At 45.0% G+C, this 15688-nt stretch overlaps 1 protein-coding gene across 4 annotated transcripts in view; it reads left to right on the top strand.

The window, feature by feature from the left end:
* The first annotated feature begins 3360 nt into the window (after nt 1-3360).
* The window catches only part of Zfp507 (zinc finger protein 507), a 32775-nt gene continuing 20447 nt past the window's right edge, over nt 3361-15688 (top strand). The window contains exons 1-4 of one of the 4 annotated variants that reach the window (XM_063283728.1): nt 3361-3478; nt 4845-4935; nt 10782-12331; nt 14413-14527. In XM_063283728.1, coding sequence (XP_063139798.1) covers nt 10784-12331; nt 14413-14527 — 1663 coding nt within the window. In that variant the 5' untranslated portion in view covers nt 3361-3478; nt 4845-4935; nt 10782-10783. Of the gene's footprint in view, nt 3550-4844; nt 4936-10781; nt 12866-14412; nt 14528-15688 lie in introns of all 4 variants that reach the window. The other 3 variants (XM_006228885.4, XM_006228886.4, NM_001106248.1) reach the window with 3 other exon arrangements.

Genomic DNA, 15688 nt, shown 5'->3' with positions numbered 1-15688 from the left:
GAACTCACTCTGAGAGCTGCCCATTTCTGTTACCCGTTGTTTGCTCTGTCCCTTGACCCACAAAATTTCTGATTTCTCTTGCACCAACTTCCAGATCCGTGGATATTATAGTAAAGACATCACTCTTTGGGCACTTACAAACTTGAGTGTGTGTGTGTGTGTGTGTGTGTGTGTGTGTGTGTGTGTGTTCACTTTACATCTAGACCATAGCTCTCTCCAGCCCCCTCCCCCTCCTCTTCTCCTGTGATAAGAGGAGGTCCCTCTTGGGTACCAACCCATCTGGCACATCAAGTCATTGCATGACTAGGCACATCCTCTCTCACTGGGGCCAGACAAGGCAGCCCAGTTAGGGGAACAGGATCCGCAGGCGGGCAAACAGTCTGCCAGTCCCCCCTTTCATCCCAATAACCTCTCTAACACTCTCCGGCTGTTGGGTGATCCTCATGAAGACCAGGCTACACATCTGCTACCTGTGTGCAGGAGGGCCTAGGTCCAGCCTGTGTATGCTCTTTGGTTGGGTCTCTGGGAGCCCCCAAGGGTCCAGGTTAGTTGACTTTTCGGTCCTTGAGGGGTTTTGTTTGGTTGGTTGGTTTGGCTTTTGTTTATTCATTTGTTTGTTGTTTGTTTTAGTATCAGTAACACCCAGGGAAGGAGAGTATAGGAGGGGAGGAGAAAATGAATAGTGGGTGGGACAGAAATGAAAGAGGAAGAGATGGAGAAAGGGAAGAGGAAAGGGGAGGTAAGAGGGGAGATGAGGACAGGTGGACAGGTGAGGGAAGGGAGAGGACAAAGGGAAGGGAGGACATTGTCATATTTGTTCCTGGTGCCTCCTTTCATGCTTTCCTATCTGGGCTGACCCTAATGTCTTTCTCCTTCTAGCCCTCCATGCTAATCCCCTCCTCCTCCGATGCTTCACCCCTAACTTGTTACCGAAAAGAATCCCTCAGCCCTTGATTTTCAGTCTTCACCAAAGGGTGAAGGAGTCTGTGAGCCACCAGACAGAATTCTCACTCTGCCGGTTTCCCAACACCCAAAGGCCGGTGTCCTGTTTTCAAAGATGTGCTTTTTATTATTTTTATTCTTGGGGGGCTGGGCGGGTATGTGAAAATGAGCGCAGATGCTCACGGAATCCAGAGGTGCGAGATGGCCCTGGAGCTGGAGATATGGGTGATTGTGAGTATTAGGCTGGACCCCCTGCTCACCCCTGCACAGGCTGGAAACCCCATCTGCCCTCCTCTCCCCACAGCCCGGCCCGCACTGAAAAACTCCGAACAAAAGAAGGGTTCCAAGAGCCCGGGTTGTTGCAACCTCCTCCCCTGATGCTGCCAGCCACCCAAGTCCCCGCCTAAGTGCTCAGCTCTTGACCATACTTGGGCACAAACCCAGCTCACTGCTGACACATCGCCATCACCTTTTATCTACAGTCTATAAAATTTCCCCACCCTAGCCCGGATGTGCACATGTTCCCCGGGCCCGTTCCTTATGACCAGTGAACCCACCTGGGAGCGGCATCTAATAAACCTGGTTTTCTCTATCTTTAGTCTCATCTAATCTGACCTATATCTGTGTCACCAGGGGAGAGAAGAAGCCTATCCACGAGCCGAGTGGGTGTGAACTGCCTGGCAAGGGTGCCGAGATTCTGCTAGAGCAGAATCCACTCTTAACCATTCAGTCGTCTCTGTAAACCCCAGCTGGAAAATTTTATTAGGGCAAGTAAAATGACTGCCATACCTAAACACTAGTGTGCACCATTATTTCTTCGTATGCGTTTCGACGACTCAAAACCCAAACGGCTTGAAGTGGCTTCTAAATATATCAGGAAACATCCAAAAGATATCTCACCTAACAAATCTTGTGATATCAGTCGAATCCTCTCTAACGGTCTTCCTCTGGCCACGCCCACCCATTGAATCCAGATGGGAGCACTTGGCTGCATCATTCCTGCTGGCCCCTGACTGCCTGCTTATTCTTGGGTTGAAAGCTGGGTGAGATTCCTTTCCTCGGTTTGTACTTCATGGTATTAGCACAGGGCCCAACAGGGCTTGATACAGAAGAGCACTTCATGAAACAGGTCCAAATGACAAACACGAAGGCTGGCCCAGGGTGACTACGTCCAGCTCACCAAGTCAGACCTCACAACCCTGGAAAATCTGTCAAGGACCTCAAGAAGGTACAGCTGGTAAAAGAACCTCCTATCAAAGCTGACAACCTAAGTTCAACCCTTGGGACCTACGTGGTAAAAAAAAAAAAGTGAACTTACTCCATTAAATTGTTCTCTGGCTTCCGCACACAGGCTGTGACACATCACACACGAATAAATAAATGCAATTTTTTTATTTTAAACTTTAAAAAAAAAGAAAGTATTTTTGACCCAGTGCCAGCACTGCCTCCCATCAGACATATGGTCAGGGCCTCTTCATTCTCCACACCCAATGCCTTAGAAATACTAGCTCCAATTAGAGCCTGGCATGGTGAGGATGCATCTACTTTCCCAAGCTACTCTGGAGGGCTGAGGCAGGAGGTTCACAACTTTGAGGTCTGCTTGGGCTAACTACATAAGGAATTAGAAGCCAGGATATGAGCTATCTCAGAAAATTCAAATAAAAATTTTTTTAAAGAGGGCAGATAGATGTATGTCAGTGGGAGAGCATTTATCTAGGAAGTGAAAGGGCCTGCATTCATTCCCCAGTACCTCTGGGCAGAGTATGTGGTTCAGTGGGTAAAGGTGCTTGCTGCCAATCAAGTCTGAAGGCCTGAGTTGGATATCAGAACCCATATCATAGAAGGAGAGAACAGACTTCTGGTAGTTGTCCTCTGACCAGCACAAGCCTCCACAAATACAATAAGTAAATAAGTAGATAATAAAAGGTTAAAAATCTCTAGATTTGTTTTGTGTGTGTGAATGGTTTGCCTACATGTATACCTGAGCACCATGTGTGTGCCTAGAGTCTGTGGCAGTCAGAAGAGGGTCAGAGCTTCTGAGTCCCTGGAACTGGAGTTACAGATGGTTGCAAGCCACTATCTGAGTGCTGGGAACCAAACCTGGGTCCTCTCTCTGTAAGAGCAACCACGGAGCCATCGCTCCAGCCCTCGATAAACTTTAAAAAAAAAAAAAAGTCCAGCAAGATTCAAAAGCACAAGGATGAAAGGACACAATGGGGTAAATGAGAAGATGAAGACTGCCCCAGCGGGTTGAGGGCATAGAGTATATTAACTGAGTTCTAGACCTACACCAGCTCTGACAGGACCTGGATGCCATAGCATCTGCCCAGGGCCTTAAGGCACTGTCTGCCAGAGGGCGTGGCCTGTGGTGGCTCCACCCCGCCTTGGCCCCGCCCCCGCCGCGCGCCTCCAGGCTCACCTGACCCGCTCGCCGCTCACGTGATCAGTCTCAGCGCCGCCATCTTGGAGCCACGGCCGAGGAGGGGGCAAAAAGGGGAAAAGAGAGGGAAAAGAGTCGGGAGCGAGGCGGACGAGGGTAAGGGGACGGCGGGGTCCCGGCCAGCCAAAGGAGGCTCGCAGAAGCGGCAGCCCGCCGCCCTACCGCAGGTACCGCGCCCCGGGCCACCCCTCCGCTTGAGCGCCGCCGGCCATGTGCGGCCTCGCCGGTGACGCCCGCTTCCTCCTCGCCGGTGACGCCCGCGGCACTGCCACGCACCGGAGCGCCAGGGTCCTGTGTGTACTGTCGTCCCTCTGCTAGGCCTATGGAGACCCCGGGCCTGCGGTGCCGCTGGGGGTGGGGGTCCCGCTGCTCCTCAGGCCCCGCTGTTGCCTTCTGGAGACGTGAAATCGCTTAGGCCAGCCAGGATGGAGCTTAAGTTTCTTTAATCCCCTGTTTTTTAAGCACTGCGTGGTGTAGGAAATGCCAGTTGAAAAGCAAAATAGCAATCCTGGCCTCCCACACTTACACATCCTCTGGGATGACTGATCTTTCCAGAGATCGCTGAGACCATTTGTGAAAGTGCCCACCTTTCCAGACCTGGGACATCCCGGTCGTTTGTTTTGGAGTCCGTGGCCTGGGTGATAAATTAGGTCCAGGCAGCCACCCCCACCCAAGGTTGCTGACAGTGAACTGGAATTTGCTATCAGTCTACATGGCCCAAGGCAATTACTGGATTTGTCACCTTTTCTGTCAGAGTTTGTACTTTCTACTCTACCGGTCTGATTCTATGTATGGATTGCTATATTGATTAAAAAGAGAAAGTTTGACCCTTCATTTCTTTACCATGGTAACTCGTTAGAAATTAACACTGAAGGATGCTCTAGCTGTGTACTAATTTTACTTAACTATTGCTAAGTTACTTTCTAAGGAAACTAAGTAAGTCTACTTTAAAACAACTATCGGAAAATAGTAGGGAAAAAAAAATGGAGGACCAGGGCAGGAAACTGCTTTGGAGAATATATAGGTCAAGCCACGTTGTCGGATCTTTTCATGGTACTATTCTGCCCACTGTGTTTGACTAATTTACATAATCACCCCTTAGGCTGTAATTTCGGTTAAAGTTAGAATAGCAATATGTCATTTATTATTCCATATTGGTTAGAAAATTATGTCAGTTAAACCCGTAGTTTGCTGAGTGAATTACTTACAAGGAGGGGAAGGCTTAAAATATACAATTGTTAGATTTCCAGACTGATTTGTTTTAGCTTCTGCAAAATCCTCTACTTGTTAAGTAAATTATGTAAATTTGCCTCACACAATTACATTGCATGAACAGCCTTCCGAAATTTCTTTTCAATTTAAGTATGGGAAGTTTCTTCACCGACAAAATAAGTTATTGTTGTGTTTTACCCACCACAAAAGAGACGCGTTTGATGATGTTTACTTTCCTTCTTGGCCACAGCTGGATTGTGAATATTGATCCAGGAGACTATCAATTTCAGAAATTGATTGGAAAGACACTGGCTCTGCCACTAACAGCCATGTAACCTTGGGTAAGTCACACCTCACTGAGATGCCTTATTTATAAACTGACACCTCTGTGACTGGACCCACAGAACTCTGCGCAAACGAAGCTGTTTGCTGCTGCCCGGCATATGGTGCTGTTGCTCTGCTCCATGCTTGCCCCATGTTCACCTTGAGGATGGAAAGGGAGATTGGTACATAGGGAAAGCATGGTTTCACCTCTGTGAAGCCTCAGATGTATTACTTGACACCTTGTGTCCAAAGAAGGGTTTGGACACCAGGAATACAGGAATATTACAGGAAATGGATTCAGGCCCAATTCTGAGTTTGCTACTCAGAGTGGTCTTCAGCGCTATGCTTGGCATGAGTGCTTCATAAATTACAGTGAAGCTGAACACTACTTGATGTTAGTTATGACTGCGTTTTAATTGTAGCTGCTAAGTCAAAATAGTGTCTCAGGCTAGGCGTCTCAGGCAAGAAACACTGTACTATGAAACCTATATACTTCTCTATGTATACCTAAGTTTTCCTCTTAGTAGCTATTATTACGTTGAGCTGAGAAGATCTTAAATTATAACTGCCCTTAGTAAGGTCTAAAGTAAAGATGGCTTTGAGGTTACTTTAACAGGTGGTTTGTAATTCTGTCTACAGGTTTGCCATCTTTACTCTCACCTTTATATCAGAAGAACTTAAAACAAATGGTACCATGCCTAGATCATATGGCTAAGGGCACGTCAGAGAACAGAGGGACCCTGCCTTCTCTTGGCCAAAACAAATTTCTCAGAGATATATTAAGTTTTTGAGACTCTGAAAGAAGGTGAAGTTCGTTAGCCATCACTTCTATTGTTTTGGACTTGGAGCTTCTGTTTGTTTATTTACTTAATTGGAATAAACGAAATCTGTAGTTAATGAAAGAGGATGAGCTTTACATCATCTTGTTCTGCCTTTACATATACGCAGAGCGTGGCAGCCTTCTCTTTAAACCCACATGAATCATTGCACTCAATTCTACATGTAACCATACTGCTATAACTAAAAGGAACTAATTAAATACACATAGACCAAATAGATTACAAGAAAATAAAGACAACTGAATGTGTTTACTTTCCTTAGGAAAGACACTAATCATAAGCTTTTTCCTGTGGATTACTGCTGTCAGGGACAGATCTGAGAGACTCAGTAGGAAAGACTAGAACATTGCTGATTTTGGAGAGTACACTTGTTCTGACCAGATCTTCTGATCTAATGGTATATATCGTGATTGCAAAGAAAATGTCTCCCACTTGAGTAACGTTTCTAAACTTTTGTCTTGGTCAACCTTCCAGTGCGGTGGTTCTTATCTGTTCGTTACCTTAGGGAGTGTGCTTATTCCTGTTGTAAGAAGATGTTCGTGTTAGAGCAGGCTTTCTCATTTCTCAGCCTTTCTTGTCACTCTCAGCCTTGCATTAACAATAAGGAAGCAAATAGCTCTGAAATCAGGATAACTCAAGGAAGTTGTATTTACAAAGATAATATTACCAGGGTATTGGTCTTCTATATGCAGACCATGGAGTGATGGAGTTAGTGGGAGAAGCAGCATCAGGAGAAGGGAAGTGCCAAAGCCAGAAATAGATCTGTAGAGAGCAGCCCTCCAGGAAGAACCAACCTGTTAAGGAGCAACCAATCCAGGGTGACCTAGAAGCAGGGGCCAGGATATTGACTGTCCTGTTCTCTCTCACCTGTGTTCCTCTGATACTCCTGGCTCTCCATTTGCAGTACCCAGCCAGAGGAGCAAGAAGCAGAGTCCCATAGAGAGGAGGCCACAAGGGGCCCAGAGAATACAGGTGGTGATGTCTGCTGATGCTGGGGAGTGAGGTGGAAATTTCTGGTTCCTTTGAACAATTCAGTTATGTCAAGTGATGTTTTTTTGAAGCTGTTTTGTGAGAGGGTATATGATGTTTACTGAAAACAGACACTGGAGAGGGCTCATGATGAGAAAGAATATAAGTAGAACCCCACAAGCCACTAAGAGAACACCCTTGCATTGCAATGCCATGGAGTACTTTGCTGGTCTTTGCTGGCCTTTGCTAGTCTTCACTGGTCTTCACTTTGTAGAGAGAAATGTACCAAAGAACTTCCTCATGGTATTCCAGCTGATTCTGGCCATGTCTGCTAACTGGTACCTATTTGGCCAAGCCTTGCTGTTTCTGCTGGATTGTGCCACTGCTGCTGATTTGCATTTGGTGTTTGTTATTTAACTGGACTGTTGGTATCCTGACAATGAAGATTGGAATCACCCCAAGGAACTACTTCTAAAAAGCTCCACAACTCCCTTTTCCTACTAGCCTTTTCCCCCTACCTCTGGCCAGAGAGTTAGAAGGGACGTTGAGGTGTTTAAGAACCCTAAAGAAAGTAGGTTTTGAAAAAACCCTAAGCCTGCAGGAACCAGTGGATATACTGCCTTTTCAAGAGGCCTTGTGCCTGCCCTCTGTGCAAAGAGAGCAGTCCTTCTCTCAGGATTTGGCCATATATACTTAGCCTTCATGTTACCACAGTGTTGAAAAGCCCACATTTAGTCTTCTCTAGCTTCTCCGTGCTTATGTTTATCCACCTGCGAGTAACGATGCCAGTGTAAAAGCTCCTGGCCTACCTACTTGCTTTGTGCTTTGCACATGGTGATGTTGTGAGTGGGTGTATTTTGTTTGTTTGTTTTTATAATGAAAAGCTTTAGTCATCTGTACAAGTAGGAAGAGGAATATAATGAACAGGTCATCACGCTACCATTATTGACAGAATCAGTTCTCACTCTGTCACCTTCTTCCCCCATCCTCATTTCTTTTTTTTTTTTCCCATCCTCATTTCTTTTTTTTTTTTTTTTTCCCCACCCTCATTTCTTTAAGCTGTGTTTGCATCAGTCTCCTTAGTGCAAGGGATGGTATTCAGATTATCATGATCTGTGGTATGATTTGAGTCACTAGTACTGTATGCTGACTTTTTTATCTCTAGTTCAAATGAATTTTAGCCCATTTGACATATATAAAGTATAAATAAATATCTACATATTTACACGTACAATGTGTATAGTACACATAGGCTGCATGAATAGCATAAGGGGAAAAAATTGGAATTAAAGAGTTGGTTTTAGTGACCTCTCCTGTGTACTTTACTATGGCTGTTTGTGACCTTTTATTTAACAGACTTTGCTTTTAATGAGTTCTTGCTTGCTTGTTTGTTTTGCCTGAAGACCTAAACTGGTTTTTTTCAGGTGTTTTTTGATGCGTTTTATGTTGTCATATCGGTTTGATAGCTGCCTTACTGTACTTATCCCCAAATGTATGCAGCCTCTAAAATGAGATACTTACATAAACGTGCTGGGGAAATTGGAGCATCTGCTGCAAGTTGCCATTAGCTCTTAATGCCTGAGCACACGCAGCTTTGAAAGTGAGTGTTGTGTCAAATTCTTTTGTATTAGCTGTTTTCATGAGCTAAGATGAACTTCTCCTCTTGACTTCACTTTCTTTTTAAGAAACACACTGAACTGTCCAGGGGGAGCAATTTGCACTGTTCTGTCTTCCTCCTATTGGATCATTAAGTAGAAGAGAGGAATCAGGAGTCACCTTTGTAACACTAGGTGTGAAGTCTGTTGAACAAACATTTGAATGTTCTCAAGGTTATCAGCTAGCCTGTGTGGCTCTTACACCCACAGGAAGGGAGACCTCGTATTTACAGTAGTATAGATTGTATCTGGCCAAGAAACTGAAAATGTGTGTGAATTTTGTTACTGTTATTATATAACTAATATGTCCTTAACAGTGGAATTGAATGGCAACAAAAATCCTTCAGTTAGGACCCCACAGGGAAACCACTGGATTCTTGTTTTGTTTGAAGTGTACATCTACTTGTATGAGTCTTCCTCTCTTCCTTTCCACTTATTTTTTAAGATGAGGTCTTGCTGAGCTTGGAGCTCACTATTTCTGCTAAAGTAGCTCACCAGCCAATCCACAGGATCTACCTGGCTCCCTAACACCATCCCCAGGGCTGGGATTACAGGTGTGTGCTATCGTGCCCAGTGCAGCTTTTACATGAGTTCTGGGAATCCAAACTCAAGCCCTCATACGCGAAACAAGCGTTTTATCCATGGAGCCATCTCCCTAGCCCCTAAAACTGGAGTCTTAAGGCAGTGAGATGTTATTTTGAGAAGCCACAAAAAGGTTTTTTTCGTTTGTTGTTTTCCCCTGAAGAACCACATTGTCCTTTATCAGTCTCTTCAGTAACAGCTCAACATTGTGTCTAAATCTAAAAAGACTTGTTCTATCTGAAGGACAAAAAGACACAAATGTTCTTAGAGGGATTTTTAGAGCTGAGATGGCTATGTTATTACGGTTCTGGAATATTCCCCTTCACGAGGTGGTTGTTACAAGCTACCCCTAGGAGAAAAAAAGCTGTTAGCTAAGAAGAAAATGTGCATTTTATCTGACAAGGACCTAGATAAAGACAACTCATGATGGAAAGAGTGGTACATGGAACAAAAACGGCAACAGTGTAGCCAGAAACTGAAAGTGGCTAACCCGATGCAGGTAAGGCGTTCCCTAGGCGCCTACCTGATGCAGTGGTGCGCTCCTGTGTGGGAACTAAAGCCCTCATGCAGGATTCAGCCATGTGGAGAGAAGACTGCAAAGCCAGTTCCTGGAGTTTAAGAATGATGCCTAGTTTTTGGTCTGTAGCTTGTGGTGCTGAAAGTCTTGTTGGCATTTATTGAATGTTGTGAGTAAGGTTCCAGAATGTACCTAAAATGTGGAAAAACAAAACTTGTTGCTGGAAAAGAGCCTAAACTTAAAAATTCGGTCCAAGTCAACAAAATAATCTCACTTTAAGTCGAAGGAAATATCTGAAGAAAAAGGGCTGCCAGGAAGTGTATAAAGGAGATTCAAAGGCCTACAGAGGGAGAAGGATATTGCTCTTAAACACTTGTGCACCTTGACAGCCTACGATAAACCTTCCCGACCTCTGTCTGGCACTGACCCATTACGGGAATGGCAGCATTTTCTTCTCTAACCCCATTCCCTGCTCAGGAGAGAAACGTGTTTAGGAATGAGGAACATGTGACCACTGATGGGACCTCTCGAAAGCCACAGCATAGTTTGTGGTTTATCTGGTGGACCATAAACCAAAGGAAAAGAAAGGAGGAAGTAGACCACTGCTCCTATTTAGTTTCATTTGCAGAGTACTTCCCAAAATTCAGTGTTCTTTATACTAGGATGTGAATATATTTTCAGAATTTCAAATTTTTGAGCAGAGAAGTGTGATTTTTCGTTATCTACAGTTAAAATTTGGCATAAGAAATGGTTTATCTAGAGTTGTATGAAATCATGTTGGCTTCACAGACTGATGCTTTCCAGTAGCTTTAGGTGACTCCACAGGCCCTGAGGATAGCAGTTTCTTTAAACAAAGAATCATGTCTCTTTAGTTCTAGAATCTCAAGGGACTCTTTAAACAAAAATTCTAGAATCTGAAGGGTTTCTTTAAACAAGGATTCTAGAATCTCAGTGGTTTCTTTAAACAAAGAATATCATGTCTGTTTAGTTCTAGAATCACAAGGGATTCAAGGGACTTTAGTTCTAGAGTCTCAAGAAGGCAGGTGGGGATGCAGGATAAGGTGTTAACGTCATACCCAAGGAACAAGGTCCCCTTCATCTGTTTCTGGGAGATTGCATTTCAAAATGGAATTCTGAGCTGTTTAAGTCTGTATTGGGGACAGTCAGGTGCATTGATAAAGACCTTCCTGCTTAGAAGATATTTAAACAATTCAGTCAGACACCAGAGTTGACATTGGTTTTCCTTATTACTTTCCTGTGTTTATCCCATAAACCATGGTCTCTGCTGTGCATTGTTCTAGATATGGAAGAAAGCAGCAGCATTGCCATGTTGGTGCAAGAGATTGGAGAACAGGAGGCTGTGTTAACTGCTGAAGGAGTCCTCAGCCCTTCCTCAGAAGCTGACCAACAAAGAAAACCTAAAGCAGATCCATTGGTCCATGTCATCCAGAAGTTAAGCAAGATAGTGGGGCACGAAAAGTCACAAAAATGTCTTCTGATTGGGAAAAAGCGCCAACGCCCAAGTGAGATACCACACTCTCTTGAGAGGGTAGAGAACTGTGAGATCCCAGCTAAAGCAGCCGGGCCCCCTGCTGCTGGGGTTAGGGAAGCCGAGATGTCACAGGCCTGTCCCACCCTTGCCGCCAATGACGGGAAGACTATGTCCTACCAGTGTAGCCTTTGTAAGTTCCTGTCGCCATCCTTTTCTGTGCTGAAAGAGCACGTCAAGCAGCACGGGCAGCAGCACGACGTGATGCTCATGTGCTCAGAGTGCCACGCCACCTCCAGAAGCCAGCAAGAGCTGGAAGCGCATGTGGTGAGTGAGCATGAGAACAGTGCCAGCAGCCATGCCCGCCAAGGAGCCACAGAAAGAAAGAGTGAGACCTTGGTGGACATTCCAGTGAACGTGGGCAGCCCACAGACCCATGCTGTCCAGAGTGCAGCTGTGGCAGAGACGGGGCGGAGGAAGTGGTATGCATATGAACAGTACGGCATGTACCGGTGCTTGTTCTGCAGCTATACCTGTGGCCAGCAGCGGATGTTAAAGACACATGCTTGGAAACATGCAGGGGAAGTTAACTGTTCCTATCCAATCTTTGAGAATGAAAATGAGCCCCTTGGTCTTCTGGCTTCTTCTGTGTCTGCTGCACCTGGTGGGGTTGATGCAGTCGTCATTGCTATTGGGGACAGCGAACTCAGCATCCACAATGGGCCATCTGTACAAGTACAGATTTGCAGCTCCGAACCACCATCGTCTTCATCTCCTTTAGAACAGAGCACAGAGGAGGGAGTACACCTACGCCAGGCAGTCACCCTGGACTCTAACGAGGAAGAAATGCTGGAGGTGATGTCTGATTCTGAGGAGAATCTGTTTGCTGATAGTTTGCTCTCTTCGGCACAGAAAATCATTAGCAGTAGCCCAAACAAAAAAGGTCACGTGAACGTCATTGTGGAACGTTTGCCAAGTGCTGAAGAAACCCTCCCGCCAAAACATTTCCTCATGAATGCTGAAATGGAAGAGGGGAAGAGCCCGAGCCCCGCCGAAGCTCAGACTGGGTGTGGAGGAGCAGGAACTATGTACCATGCTGATAAGTGTACTGTTGATATCGGGGGGTTGATCATCGGCTGGAGCAGTGCAGAGAAGAAAGACAGTGAGCTAAGTAAGGGCCTGGCTCCTGATGAGAATGCCCCACCAGGACGGAGAAGGACAAATTCTGAGTCTCTCAGGCTGCACTCCTTAGCTGCAGAAGCCCTTGTCACCATGCCAATAAGAGCTGCTGAACTAACAAGAGCCAGCCTTGGGCACTATGGGGACATAAACCTTTTAGATCCAGACACTGGACAAAGGCAGGTCAGTGGTCCATTGGCAACATACTCAAAAAAAATCATGTCTCCTCTTAAGAACTCTTCAGATGGAGGAACAAGTTTTAACCAAAGCAATTCCACTGTGGTAGCTCTCCCAGAGGGAAGGCAGGAATTGTCAGATGGGCAAGTTAAGACAGGCATCAGTATGTCCCTTCTTACTGTAATAGAAAAACTGAGAGAAAGGACAGACCAGAATGCATCAGATGATGACATTTTGAAAGAGTTGCAGGACAATGCCCAGTGTCAGCCCAACAGCGATGGGAGTTTGTTGGGGTCCAACGTGGTGGAATACATCCCAGATGCCGAGCGGCCCTACCGATGCCGCCTGTGCAACTACTCGAGTGGCAACAGGGGCTACATCAAGCAGCACCTGCGTGTCCATCGGCAGAGGCAGCCTTACCAGTGTCCTATCTGTGAGCACATAGCTGAGAACAGCAAAGACTTGGAAAGCCACATGATCAACCACTGTAAAACCAGAATACACCAATGTAAGCAGTGCAAAGAATCTTTCCATTACAAGGTGAGCGGCGGTCTCAGGGTTGGCAGGGACTCTAGCTGTAGTCCGGCCACCTCATTTTGTATATCAATGAAAATGAGTTCCAGAGAAGTTTGATAATTTGCCCAGAGATACCCCCAACAAATTAACATTGAAGATAGGTCTAAAAGCTGTCTCCATGGTTGCTGTCCAGAACTTTTCCTTAGTCAGATGTCTATGGCCTGTGTAGCCTCAACACCTGTTACTTTCATGTTACTGGTTTTCACTTATAAAGGAATGTGGAGTATACTGACAGGTACACATTTGACGGAAAAGGCTCACTATGCATCAACACACAAAAAATATTTCCTGCAGTCCTAACAGCTACTACACACCCAGCAAAAAGTGATTTGTGCCATTGCAGAGGGAAAGCCGTTAGACCCTAATAGGAGGCAGCACAATAGAAATGAAGCTGTATTTGCTGTGGCTGGACAGTTTGAGGGACTTTGCTACGCATCAACACTAAGATGTCACACCAGCTATGCAAATGCTTGCCTGCAAAGTGCATTCCCAGCCCTTGGTGAGAGTTTTGCTAAATGTCCCAGGCAGAACTTGAACTTGAAGTCTTTCAGGCTCCCTCCTCTGTATTGAGATTACAGGTTATGCCTCCACGCATGGACTGAATGGACTTCTGTCTTAAGTATTGAGCCAGCAGCCAACATAAATGGCTCTTATCCTCTGTAAAGGTACTTGTAGTTAATCCTAGGTCGTTATTGACTTAGATCTCCCTCAGTGTGCCAAGTACTGAAAATGAATCTTTATTGGCCAACTGGGGCATAGACTTGGTCTCTCAGATCACCTACAGTTGGAGTCTAGATGGTGATTTTTTTTTTTTTAAAAAGGAGCAAAAGTTGCTCTGTCCCAAGGTTCATTGGCACTCTAATTACTCTCATGAAATTCCAAATAGCATATCCAGAGATGTCCATAATAAGTTCCAGTAGCATCTAGAGTTGCTTTTGCTGTCCCTCACCTCCTGATTTGGGGTGGAAATAGTTCCTGTGACATGTCTAGCTGTCTCAGAGGCAAAAGTTAACAAGAGTGCTTGTGTTTACTGGATACATTTCTGTTGGCAAGCATGTGAGTTATCCCCTAACCGTCTGCTCCTTCATCTCTGGCCTGCTTGCTGTGTGGGAAGCATGTCCATTGGGGTGTGTTTACCTCAGAAAACAGGCCTCTGTTCAGAGAGCATGAAAGACTATGATGAGATTGCGATCACCTAGTTTCTGTCTTTCTCTAATTTTACATATGCCAAATGATTTTTAGTGGATTTGACTTTAAAATATTAATTTTTTAAAAAGCAAGTAGTAAACTACTACTAAATTATAAGGACTTGGCTGCAACTAGGTGAGTAGATGATGGTTAAAGAAAAAAAAAATCAACCTCAAACTCAATTAGTAATGGGTTCTAGGCCAAAGGTTCCAAAGCCAAAGCCATCAGCCCATTGCACAGGCTTCCTGGTAACCATGCAGATATGTTTGCTGGGAGTTATGGGTTAATTTTCTTGCTTTCTTTTTTTTTTTTTTTTTTTTCAGAGCCAACTGAGGAATCATGAGAGAGAGCAGCACTGCATGCCCAACACCTTGTCAGTAGCTTCGAATGAGCCAAGAATTTCCCGTGATGCCACCGATGGAAAGTGTGTTCAGGAAGGTATCTGCGTTTTCATTGGTGTCTATGAACTGCACAGGATGGTGGCTTTCATTAGGACATTTTTGTGAATGCATGTAATGTACTTTGATGTTACACACACACACACACACACACACACACACACACACCCCTTCATCCTCACTTGTGCCTTGTTAAATACAGACTGCACTGACAAGCTTATGAGGTGAAAACTCCCCTTCATTGTCATGGAACAGAGTGTATATCTCCCCTCTTCTATACTTCGGTGAGAATGAGTCTTCCCTTTGTTCCTAAGGAAATTTCAAGAATTGACTAGAGTACATTACATTCAGCTCTGAGTCAGAAGTAAGAAGTACTACATTCGTAAGGACTTGGCTAGGAACCCAGCAAATAGATCTTATGGGTAAAATTTGCAGGAGTTTATAAAGCCAGGCTACAGCAGAGACCCTTGGAAAGTAGTGGGCCAGCTAGCTGGGAAGGTGGGAGCTGGCACAGAAGGCAAGCCTCCGCCCCCTCTCCAGCTCCGAATGACCTGCCTGCTGAGGCACGGCTTTTGCAGATGGCAACCCCCACCTCAAACTTTAACTGAGGCTTCCTGCTGTGAACTTACTCCTCTCCAAGTCTGACTCCAGACTTCATCTGCATTATTTAAACACATGCAGGAACCTTTTATGTACTTGTTAGGTACTAGTCGGCTGGGTATCTGGTAACAGGAATATTAGAATCAAAAGATTTAATTAGAGTTCCATGAAAAGGCGGATGCCACATCCAGAGAATGAGGGATTGAGTGTAATAAGCTGTGCTTCCTGGCTTTGGTTCACGTAAATTGATATGCTTTAAATGTCTCCAGTGTGGTACATAGTGTTTATGGGAAATAAAACATATTGGGGTGACTTTCCTTTTTAGATTTCCTAAGAATTAAAGTTAGAAACAACTGCAGAGTAAAATGTTTTACCATAATGTCTCATTAAATTATACCCCAGAAAGCATAACTGATTCCAGAATGTTTCTGAAGGAACTGATTTTGACACCACTGTAGCACCAGAATCCCCTTGTCAAACAGATGCCATCCCCGTAAAACCATCCCAAACAAAAGGAGTTTATGACATGGCATCTGCTTCGGAGGTGGATGGCTGAGCGAAAACAGTTTTGTTTCCTTTCTACAGAATAGCCCTGAATGCC

This window comes from Rattus norvegicus, chromosome 1 (genome assembly GCF_036323735.1).
Source record: "Rattus norvegicus strain BN/NHsdMcwi chromosome 1, GRCr8, whole genome shotgun sequence".
Taxonomy (NCBI): Eukaryota; Metazoa; Chordata; class Mammalia; order Rodentia; family Muridae; genus Rattus; species Rattus norvegicus.
The sequence above is the reverse complement of the archived record's forward strand: the minus strand, read 5'-3'. Positions and strand labels throughout refer to the sequence as shown.